The sequence below is a fragment of the Marmota flaviventris genome, chromosome 17 (genome assembly GCF_047511675.1).
Source record: "Marmota flaviventris isolate mMarFla1 chromosome 17, mMarFla1.hap1, whole genome shotgun sequence".
NCBI lineage: Eukaryota > Metazoa > Chordata > Mammalia > Rodentia > Sciuridae > Marmota > Marmota flaviventris.
Genome location: NC_092514.1, coordinates 54,063,603 through 54,075,873, shown reverse-complemented (window position 1 = coordinate 54,075,873; position 12,271 = coordinate 54,063,603). Strand labels below are relative to the sequence as shown.

Genomic DNA, 12,271 nt, shown 5'->3' with positions numbered 1-12,271 from the left:
CGTAATGCCAGCGTGGTAATGTACACAAATTCTATTACACGGTAAACCTTGCTTTCGGGCATTTGAAATACCAATCAGGCCAATGTCTACTCCCTTCTTTGCTTCCAATTTATTCTTGGTGTATTGGAGCTGCACCGAAATGGCACTAGGGTGGTGTTGAGTTAGGGATCCAGGAGAAATCACTAGAAGATTATGTTCTCACTCATCAGGGCCTGTAGGGTTAGCTCGAATTTAGTCCTTGTTTAAGGGGCCTGATTCACTGGAACCACTGAAAGATACCTCAGGTACAGATCTGGTCTGTTTCTCAAGGAGCTTATTGTATATTTCAAACCCCAGACAAGCCCTTGGCCTAGGTAGTAACATTCACAGAATAAAGATAAATGGTAAATGATGAGTTAACAACACAATGGGCTTTCAATTTTCCTTTACGAAATCCACATACTCAGCAATTAAAGAGTAAATTGTACCTATTTCAAAAGTATGTTTGTAGATATCGATTGGCTGCATAGAAAGAGAGGCCTTTTTAATACTATCTTTAGGGACAGAACTTACTATCTTAGCCTGCTTGTAGACCATGGGTGGTCTTTTACAAGGATGGTATGTACTGGATCCTCAAATTGTAACCCATGAATTTGGAATCTTTACATTAGTAAAGGATTGGCAATAATCCATCTTTTTTTTTTTAACCCTATTCCTTTCTGATCAACAGTACCATTTGTGAGATGGTCAGCTGGGTCTATGGGTTAACTCTTGATTGAGGAAGAGAAGGGAGTTAGCTGGCCTTTGCAGGATTGGATTCACTATCTTGGCCTTATCAGCACTTGGTCAAACCAATTGAGCTAACTAATTCTGACTCCTCCCCCCATAGGTAATTATATTACAGTCTCATTTATCTACAAATGAAATAAGAAGGCAGCTTACTTAGCCGGAATGTTTTCAATAGTATTATATAGTAATAAATTATGTACACAGCAATGACCTTTAAGTATCCCAGCCCTTGAAAAGGATCAGATTTCAATTGGCATAACTTTAAGGTTATGTTTACTTGATTGTATTTTGAAATTTGAAAATTGATCTCTAAATCTGAATTTTCAATTAAAATGTCCCCTGGCAATTATAAATAAATGGAAATTTATTCTGTGTGTGATGGAGCCATGGAACTTATCCTGAAAAGTGTTATAACAGAATAATTCTGGTTGTGGTGACTACACCGTCAAGAGTGAAAAAATCAACTTTGGATCCAAGTTCCATACTCTGTGTCCTTACCTTGCTCAGAATGCGAATGAGGTCACCCCGTTGGAAGGACAGTTCGTCTGGCTGTTCACCATAACAATCCCATAGTCCTTGGTAATAACTGGCATAGTCCACTGATCAAAGAGAAGAGAAATCAAAGTGAAAAGGACTCTTGTCTTTTTCATGGAGCCACATTTTTGTTGCAAATGGAAACTAGAGTTCTGCTAGGGCCCCTAGGAAACCTAATATTCAGGGGGGTCCAGATGAAATACAGTCAAGCACTCAGCATGAGCAAAAGATTATGGGAGAAGGAGATCATTAACTAACATTAAATATTTACAGATCACCCCTAGTAGGATGCTGTTCAACAATATGATAATATATTTATTTATTAATAAAAGAAAGTCAGGTAGGTAATTTTTCAGTTGGTTTGTAAATAAGCAGCATGAAGAAGTTTCCCTCCAGACTTTCTTGATCCGGGACATCTAAACAACCTAGCTCATTTCTTCATTATGCATTTGAAGGTACAAGTCTCTGACTCCTGCTATTCACAAGAGGCTGAATCAGCCAGCTGCTTCTGTATCACAGCTCACATTTTGGCCTCCTCTGTTACATGGGAGCTTCATCCTGGGCACTTTCCACCCAGGTACTATATGAGGTAATCACCAATAAATACTAAAACAAATAGCTCAGTCCTTAAGTGGAACCATGGGGGTGTCTCATCCATTACAACTAAATTCTGGGTGGGCTGGCCCTTTTCCAGCATCTCATTTGTAGACCCTGAACATGTCTGCCAAGATTTATCTGCAAGCCCCCAGGGGAACAGAAACCAAAGTGATCCGCATTAAAAATGAAAGCAACTGAAGATGACAAACCAAGCTTTAGAAGCACTGAAGAGATTTACTGGGCTTCTCAGCAAGACTCGATGGCAATGATGCCACAGGAAAGCCATCGATTCTTAACAATGAAGAATTTGTATTGATCCTCTTCTACCCGGAAAGGTTAAACACTAGAGTACAAAGTGGGAGAGGATCTGGGGATTTGAATGGCAGGAGAGCTAATGCCCACTAGACCAACGATGCTCCCTGTTCCTGAGGACTCTCTGTATGAGATCTGTGAGCCAAGCACCTCCCAAAGGTGAAATCTGATTGATGGGATTCAGGAGTCCTGTGTTCTAGTTAAATTGTATGTGTTTTTTGGGGATTCTATTCTACCAATTTCCACCTTTCCTTTCATTTGTTTGGACCCTTCTATGAGCAATAATGGTATTGGTTGCTGAGAATGGGAATAGATGAGGGCAAGTAGGTGGGTGGGGGCACAGGAGCCCAGCTATATTTGCTTTTTTTTGCTTGTTCCTAACTTATGAGCAATTCAAACATTGCATAGGGAAACAAAATCCCTACATGTCTCTGGGTAAGAACTTTAGTAGGAATCTTAAAGTGCACAAAAACAGAGGAGGGATATTTCAAACAGAAGTAAAAATGTCAATCATAGAGGAACTTAGGCATTTTTGTTTGTTTGTTTTACACAGAAAATTGTTTGTATATGCAGTAGACAATAGAGGGCAGCAAACAAAATAACTACAGTGAAAACATTCTGCCATGGAGTTAAGAATATATTTTGAAGAAAAATAAGTTGGGAGAAAAAAGCTAACTATTGAAAAGACAAAGCATATATTTTTAGGGATATCAGTGCATGAAATAGTAGAGAAATATCACTCGCTGAAAAGTGTTTTCCTAGAGGATATATTATGCATTTGCAGTTGTTACAGAGCTGATAAATCATCCCAAGATTTTGACTAAATTTAGGAATGAGAGTTATATTAACATCAATATTCTTCATGGATTTATATATGGTAGAGAAAATCCTTCTTTTTGTTTTTGTTTTTGGTACCAGGGATTTAACCCAGGGGCACTTCACTATTGAGCTACATCCCAAGACCTTTTTTATATTTCATTTAGAGTCAGGATCTTTCTAAGTTGCTTAGGGCCTCACTAATTTGCTGAGGCTGGCTTTGAACTTGTGATCCTCCTGCCTCAGCCTCCTAAACTGCTGGGATTACAGGTGTGTGCCACCACACCTGGTGAGAAAAATCATCTTTATAAAAATAGATTTTCAAAACCTAACTTGATATTTCTGAATGGTATGAAGACTGACAAAGTTAACAAGGGTTTTTCTGGCCTACCAGAGGGTCCCTTTGAGGTACTGTTCCCCATAATGTGCCTGGATGTGGGACAGCTTCTAAGATGATGGATACCATAGTTTTTTTGTTGTTTTTGGTTCTGGGAATTGAACTCAGGGGCACTCAACCACTGAGCCACATCCCCAGCTCTATTCAGAGACAGGGTCTCACTGAGTTGCTCAGTGCCTCACTTTTGCTGAGGCTGGTTTTGAACTTGCAATCCTCCTGCCTCAGCCTCCCAAGTCCTGGAATTACAGGCGTGCACCACCGCACCCGCCACCTTTGGTTTTTATATATAAAAGTGACTTGACATTGGGCATATGGGGACCTGAGAAAAACACCCGAAAAAAGACTTATGCTGAAAGCATAAATCACAGGGAAAGCAGGAAGCTAGGAGGAAAACAGAAGCCTTCCAGGAAAAACTAAAGATAAAAAAGGACTTTGGAGTTCCAGAATCCAGAGATAGTATAGACTAGTCCAAGAATAATCAGAACTAGACCCATTTTATGACAGCTCTGAAAAATAGGCAGAATGAAGGGCTAAAGGGAGAAAATATCGAACCTACTGGCTAGTAGTATTCTGGATTTAAAAGTTAAGTAAGGAATGATTCTTTATCTGGGCAAGACTGGACTCTGTATTGCAGACTCCCTATTTAACACGATTTTTTTTTTTTTTTTTGGTACTAGGGATTGAACCCAGGGGAGTTAACCATTGAGCCACATCCTCAGCCCTATTTATTTATTATTATTTTTTAAAAAAATATTTATTTTTTAGTTGTAGGTGGACACAATAACCTTTATTTTGTTTATATGTGCTGTTGAGGCTCGAACCCAGTGCCTCATGTGTGCTAGGCAAGCAGTTCAACCACTGAGCCACAACCCCAGCCCTATTTATTTATTATTTTGAGACAGGGTCTCACTAAGTTGCTTAGGACCTCACTAAGTTGCTGAGGCTGGCTCTGAACTCGTGATCCTCCCGCCTCAAAGTCCTGTGTTTCTGGGATTGCAGGCCACCCCTCCCGGCAGGCAACACATATAGGGATTTACATTTATGTGTATATGTGTGCAAATTCATAATTCATTCCTCAGCATCCAACAATCATGCGCATGACACCTGCAAAATGCCAGGGACTGTGCTGGACACCAGGAATTCCATACTGACCACACATGGTTCTTGCTTCCAAGGCTGCCATCTAGTAGGGGAGGCACCATGGGACAAATAGTGTAAATATTTATTTATTTATGATTGCAATGTATCTGTGAAAAAGTTGAGAATGCTATGTATAATAGGGAATTTGCCATAGTCTGAGGGGGTCAAGGAAGGCTTCTCTGAGTCTTCCGCTGCATTCGAAAACCCAACCTAGGGGGTGTTACTTGATGACCTTGAAAGGGGAAGAGGTGAGGTTGAGGCGGGATTCATTCCTGAAGCCTGCCCTCAAAAAGGGCTTGAAGGTCCAAAAGCCTGCTGGGTTAGTTCAGCTTTGCCCTAACCTTGTCCAGATTATCCTACAAACAGGTGAATGCACACAGACACTTTGACTTCTTCAGAGCAGTGAAAGGAATTGAGAGCTCAGGAGCTTGGCTCCCCTCTGTGGGTTGTGTTTAGGTTTCTTTAGGTTTATACTACTCTGGCAGCAGCCTGAGATCAGAAATGGTGCAGTATTCTGACCATTTAATTAATTCAAAACATCCTCATTCTCATTTTGAGGACATTATTCCATCTAATTATTTTTTTTTCCAGTCTGTCCATTTGGAATGAAAAACAAAAGAATAAAGCTTAATGCCAGCATTTCTCAATGTCTCTCCAAAAAACGTAACTCTGCACTAAATAAAGCCTGGTAATTCAAAAGCAAAGCACTAATATATTCAGCATAAAACAGACAGAGGACCTAGAGCAATAATGACACCACTAATAACTAAAACAGTTATAACAATTAACAACAATTACAATGATAGAGAAGCTAATGGGTATGATCACTGCATTTAAATTGCCAGCAAAGCTGAGAAGGACTTTCTCTAGAGGAAAAAAAAAAGTGTGCGTGTCTGTTGGGGGGAGAATCTTGTTTTCTTTATCTCATGTAAGGGAAGCTAAGTTCCAAGCAGACAAATTGTCATTGGAAGATCAGAAGAAGACCAGGTTAAAAAAGAAATAGTATTGTAGCTGGGCATGGAGATGCACACCTGTAATCCCAGTAGCTTGGGAGACTGAGGCAGAAGGAATGCAAGTTCAAGGTCAGTCTCAGAAATTTAGCAAGACCCTAAGCAATTTAGTGAGGCCCTGACTAATAATTTAAACAAACAAACAAATAAATAAAAAGGGCTGGGGATATGACCCTGGGTTCAATCCCTAGTACTCCCCCACCCAAAAAAAAAAAAAAAAAAAAAAAAGAAAAAGAATTATTTTTCTCTTTTTCAGGTATTTATTGCATGGCATTTGTCACTACAGGCCAAGTTCTTTGTAACCAGTAATAGTCATTTCTTCAGTTACTGAGTCCAAATTGGTGCTATTGTTAACAGAGTCCATGAAAATTAAACGTCAGAATGTGCAAAGTTCTAGGGTCAAAGGGCCTGGACACCTCTCTGCCTTTCCCCTTCTTTAGGGATAGCAGAACTGGGCAGTGTTCCTTCAAGGGTTCAGCTTTTGTTTTAGGAAACGTTTTGGGTAGCTCCAGAATTCAAGCTGTGACTGGGCAAAAGAGACTGAAGTCAGGTCAGCACGTTGTATACATTTTCTTAAGGGGTAAAAGACTGTGTCAATGAGACCTGGCACTGGGTACACCATTTAAATTATGGAAAAGAGAGAGAAAACTGAGAGGAAGATGAAAGCTAATCCTATCAGAGCATGGCACAATGAGGCTTGGACAAAAAAAGCCAAAGCAGAGATTCACTGAAGCTATTGGAAATGTTCTCCAGCCCAGGCCAGAAAGACCATCTTGTTCTGTTCATTCCCACAGACTCTGATATTTTATTAACTATTTTAGAAGGAAGGTATGAAATCTCCATTGACTATGGCACCAGAGCAGGAAGTTTCTCTTTGGAAGTGAGGAACGCTCACAGATCCTTGATTTTTCTCCTCATATACTCCTTTTACGGGGTCAAAATTTTAGCTGGTTGAAGCTCAATTCATGGTTGGTGTTAAAAAATGGATTTCAGGCTAGGTGCAGTGGCGCACACTTGTCATCCAAGTGGCTCAGGAGGCTGAGGCAGGAGGATTGCGAGTTCAAAGTCAGCCTCAGCAACTTAGTGAGGCCTTAAGCAACTCAGTGAGACTCTGTCTCTAAATAAAATACAAAAAAGGGCTGGAGATGTGGCTCAGTGATTAAGTGCCCCTGAGTTCAACTCAATTACCAAAAAAGAAAAAAAATCAACAACAACAACAAAATGATCTTAAAGGTAAGACCTGCAAGGGCCTGCATCTTTGTTTCTTTGGGCAGCAATTCTCCACAGGTGAATGTATAAGTGGGTCCTCAGAGGGCCTCCCAGATAAAATTCTTATAGGCAACCATTTTCTGCCTTCCTGAAATTACTGAATGCTTAGAAGACCATAATAGTGGTCTTCAGGTTGTCCATAATTTCAGAGGAAAAATGATACCTTGGTCAGGGACTTGAGGTATCTAAGGATGATTTCCATAGCTGCTTTTTAGTTGACATGGTACAAACAGCATGGAGTGAGTTTTATTTCTGGTTACCTTGATATCACCTCTTCATGATAAGGAAGGGAGATAAGCTCTCATCACCCAGATCCTTCGTGTTACACTGTTTGGCTGATGGGCTGGAATTTACTGAAAATCTGAGGTGTTGAAGAGTCACTCATTAAAATAACCCTGTTACTAACAGTCATGCTGTAAACCGAGCTCTTTATAGATTGAACAATCAATACTACAAGGCTGTGATAGATTTTCTAGGTAACAGAATAAAATAAAAGAAATTGCATCTTACAGGGTCATTAACACTCAATAAGGATAAACTGAATTCCTTCCCTCCTCCCCACTCTGATAAGATCTAGGCCTTGAAATGTTAGCAGTTCCATCAGCAAAAAGCATAGCATCCTAGGAACAGGATCCGTGGGATGGCAGAGAAAAGTACTTGGATTTTAAAGATAATCCTGCTAGTCATAGTTTCTTTTAGGTGAAAAGGAAGAAGGGGCAGGCCAATTTGCTTAAAATGTTTTTATCCCTCTCCAAAAGGTAAATAACACCTGAGAAAAACTAAATGAAGAAAACTTATGTAGCATGTGTACGACTTAAGAATTCAGACTGGCCCAGAGCTCTCTCTGCCTTTTAAATGCCTTGGTGGAGGCTGCCTGCCTTTTCTCCCAGACCTCTCTGTCTTATTGTTATAAAACTCAGGGATGACATCTGGATGTTACATATTTGTTGCTCTGTTTCTATAGCTCCTTTGGAGAAAAGGCACTCTATAAATTCAATAAATAAATAAGTAAACACAAATAATAAAAATTCCTGCCTCAGATTCTGCAGAGAGAGCGAAAAGTCCTCTTGTTTTTTAATCACTAAGTCACTAATCATTATAACTGGTGGGAAGCGTAAACCATAGAAACATATTTAGAACTTGCTATACTTTAACAACACCTATTGGAGGCAGAAAGCATGAGGAACAAAAGGGTCTTCTTCTTCTTTTTTTTTTTTTAAATCTACTTGAATTATACCTGTTGGAACAATTAAGAAATAAATCTTCCTTTCACCTTCCAGATAGAGCCTTAGAGAGAGCCAGGTGTAAGAAGGAAATGAGGGCTGGAATTGTGGCTCAGTGGCAGAGCACTTGCCTTACATGTATGAGGCACTGGGTTCGATCCTCAGCACCATATATAAATAAAATAAAGGTATTGTGTCTGTCTCCAATTAAAAAAATATTTACAAAAAGAAGAAGAAGGAAATGAGATGATGGAGGAGTCTGAAATTGAATTTTAGATTTTGCCAGAAGACTGTTGGTTCCTGATGGAGTTTAATATAATGCTGACCATAGGAAGTTTACAGTTATTCTGCCCAAGTGGTCCATACTGAGTGTTTCTTTTCCACTTTTGGTGATGGAAGTTGGTTGAGAAAAGACTTATATGGGACATGGGTTGGTCAGAACAGATTTTCTGTTGGAATTCTGTACAGCAAGTAGAAAACAGTGAACGGGTTTAATTTCATGTGTCAATTATCACAAGCTACATCTCCTGCCCTTTTTTTTTATTATTATTTTGAGACAGGGTCTTGCTAACTTGCTAAGGCTGGGCTTGAACTTGAGATCCTCCTGTCTCAGCCTCCAGAGTAGCTGCGATTGCAGGTAGGTGCCAGCTTCACCCACATCCTTTTAAAGATTCACTTCCTATAGAAAATGAAAAAGGGGGCTTTCCTGATGGATAAGAAAGGGAAGAAGAGGCAGAAGGGAAGGAGAAAAGAGGAGAATTGGAAAAAGGTAAGATCAGAGAAATGGAGAGGGAGCAGGGAGGGAAAAAGAAAGAACTCTGAAGCTTAAATTTTTCCTAGACTGTAAGAAAAAAATCAGCTAGTATATAAATCAGTCCCGATTCAGGCTCTGCTGATGGAACGAATGTCCTTGAGGTGGCCCTGGCAACATGTAGCATTCCTTTACTGACAATGAAGGAATAGGTCCTTGGTCCACTTAGAGAGGCTTCCAGGGGCACCTGACCTTAGGAAGGATGGGCTCACTAACAGCCTGAAGCATGGTTAACAGTCTGGGATGAATAAGATGTAATTTTGTATTCAACAAACCTGTTACATATTCATTTCCAAAAGTGCCTGGAATCAAACCAGGCCATCAGAAGTCAGCCTCACCAGGCAATTCTATCCTTCACCCCATGTTCACTTTTCAGATCTGACACATTTCCATTCCCCTCTGAACTTGCAATCTCTGGGCCTCTCAGAGAAGAGACATTTCCATTCTTTCCATTCTCAATCCCGTGATCTCTTAGAGATGAGGCAATTCTATTTTCACTGTACTGATTTAAGAAATACTGATAGGAAAAAATAAATATCTGCTTTGGCTTCCCACCCTGTCTCGGATAAATCTTAGTGCTTCTGGGAACATTAATTAAAGTGAATGGGTGGCTGTTTTTCAACTTAAGGTATATCCCTGTCTGATCATTTTATTTGGGGCTTCTGGGGTCATATACTCTATTCAGTACCCTATTCATTAGTGAGTCCAGGCTGGAACATCCCTCCCCACGCTGTGCATCTATGTGCCCTTATACCTCCTTTTTGCCGAGTGCCACGTTCATCCTCTTCCAGATCGTGCTCTTCATCTGAGGGGACAAATGATCAGCATTAGTGGTCAGTAGGGCACAGTCTCATGCTCTTTATACTGAGGGGGTTGCATTTCTCTGAGTCCATCATGCTTTCTTGTTTAAGGAAAGTTTAATTACTATGTTCTCTTTTTCTTTTGAAAAAGCTCTCTCACCTTCAAACAGGCCCTGTCCTCTTTCCCTATCCTTCCAATTCTTCACAAACATTTTGAAGTGTTTACTATGTGCAAGGTGCTGGATTAGGAACTGGGGGCAAGCAACAGATGAGACTGTTGGGGTCCCTGCCCTTGTGCTGTCTATAATCCTGGGGGTTATTGACTACTACTACTAGAATCTAATCCTTTCCCCTCAAACTCCATTTCTCCTTTCTTTCTGGAATTCTCTTCCATATTTATTATCTCCATGCAAGCATCTGGCTTGGTTTTAGGCCCTCCAGAGTTAGGAAGTGGGGTGTGTGTGTGTGTGTGTCTGTGTGTGCATCTGTGTGTGTGTTTGTGTGTGTGTGAGAGGGAGAGAGAGAAAGAGAGAGAGTTTGGAAGTGGGTGTTTAAACCCTTTGTGATTAATTAGTTCTTAATGTATCTATGTTTGTTCAGCTGTAGTGGAGGCTGGTCATGTACATAATTTTATGTTTCTAGTACTTGGGGCTTGTAGTTATTTTTTACAATTTTTATTCAGCCTGCCTTATTCATTAGAGTATAAGCTCCTGAGGGCAGTTGGAATGGTCTTTTAATTAGTTTCTGTAGATTCCCAATGGATTCTAAGTCAATGATAGTGTCTAACTCCAGTCAAGTGTTTATATGGCCAAAGTCACAACATGATTGGCCTGAGTTTCTAACCCTCATTAACCTGTTTCTTCTCAGGCTTCATATTACTTGATAAAATAGGAACTGGGCCTTTATAAAGAAAGTATACATGCCAGAATTACATTTAGTTACTTTATAGGTGGTGCAAAATAAACAAAAATGCACTTGCTGTTCTTTTATCCCCCAATCCCCCACTCCCGGTCCTTGCGGGTGCGCATGCATGTACATAACCATAGCAAGGGCATGGTAAGCTGTGGTTGGAAGGCTGAACAGCTAGGTTCTCCTAGCTGCATCCCCCTTCCTTTCTCTTTCTAGGTCTTCTGGCACTTGCTTCTCTTGCTTCTCCACAGTTACGCCACTAAATGGAAACTTTGAGGGGACGTCCTGAGGACATTCCCTTTTATTTATTTTTTAAATGTGAGGTTTAGAGTTCTGGTATGTCAGACTGGTTGGGGGAGAGATTATAAGTTCAAAGGTGAGAAGAAACAGCCTAAAAATATGTTAGAATATTAAAAATAACTGACTTAATGTGAAAAATAATATTGTGACTCACAAAAATAAAGAGATTGATTCTCTGGGGAAGTAAGTCACCTGGTACCAAGATTTACACACACACACACACACACACACACGCCCTGGCCCTGGAGGATGCTATGGGGAAAGGAGCACTTTGATTAAAAAATTCTTTTGGGTCCAGCACCATGGATTTTCCCCTTTCCACCTGTAGTACTCCCCAGCCCTTCCCGGAGGAACAAAGATGTGAGATAATGGAAGAGCAAAATCAAATACAGGAAACAGATCACGCTGAAATAAATCACATTAAACATCATTCTTTGCACATTGTCTTCTCATTACTTTGTCCACTTCCTTCCTTCCTCTGGTACGATGCTTTCCGTTTTTGACACAGGGCTAATTTTACCGGAGTAAGGACATTAGAGCAAGAGTTAGTACCTCCTATTTTAGAGACACCCAATAATTTGGACAGAGAGCAGCTCTTTTGCTGATATCAAACAACTCAATCACAAAGACCAATAATTTGCTGTGCTTAGGTACTTTTGCAGAGAGGGTTTATTCTACCTCTGCTGTCTGCATGCAGCTGTCTCTTCCTCCCAATTCTAATCAATGTAAATTGGGTCAGATCTCCGCTGTGAATTACAAATTGGATCCGAAGTTGGAGGGTCACCATGCCTGCTACTCCACCTCCTTCCCACCACCATTAGATGGGAAGCTACACCAAAGATCTTTTCTAAATAAATCAGACTTTATTGTAAAACTCGGCCACTGACGAGACATAACCTCATTAGCATTGATTTTAAAATAAATTATTGAAAGTGGCTTGCCTGCTCTTTGCATTTGTAAAAAAGGAGAATGTAAATGTATTTGCAATGATAAAAATGAAACGTAAAACTCGATTCCTTTATCCTTTCAGGCAACAGCACTTAATCTAGTCATGATACAAAAAAAAAAAAAAGGGAAAAAAATAGAATCTATTCTGTGAAGTTCAATTCCAGATCAGATACTCTGATTTCCACTGCACCTTTGGAGTCACCTAGAAAGAAAGCTGGCCAGGAGCTTATATATCATTCACCACCATTACTAGGCTCCACAGTGATGGATGTGCAGGGGGAAGCTCCAGTCCCCACATCTGTTCTATGTAGCATTGTCCTTCCCGGGTGGCTGAAAGTGGGCCCAAGTAAAGAAACCTTGCAGTTGATGGAACAGCAGCTGTACCTCTGGGGTCTTTGGAAGACTGAGGATGGGGCACTGTGGTGTAGTGAAGGAAA

General features: G+C 40.4%; 1 protein-coding gene across 1 annotated transcript in view; it reads right to left on the bottom strand.

Annotated features, from left to right (window-relative positions):
* Skap1 (src kinase associated phosphoprotein 1) overlaps positions 1-12,271 on the bottom strand; it is a 278,274-nt gene that overhangs the window by 20,456 nt on the left and 245,547 nt on the right. The window contains exons 10-11 of the mRNA XM_027924587.2: positions 9,632-9,682; positions 1,267-1,367 (exon numbers count right to left, since the gene is read on the bottom strand). Of these exons, the coding sequence (XP_027780388.1) occupies positions 1,267-1,367; positions 9,632-9,682 (152 nt within the window). The remainder of the gene's footprint in view (positions 1-1,266; positions 1,368-9,631; positions 9,683-12,271) is intronic.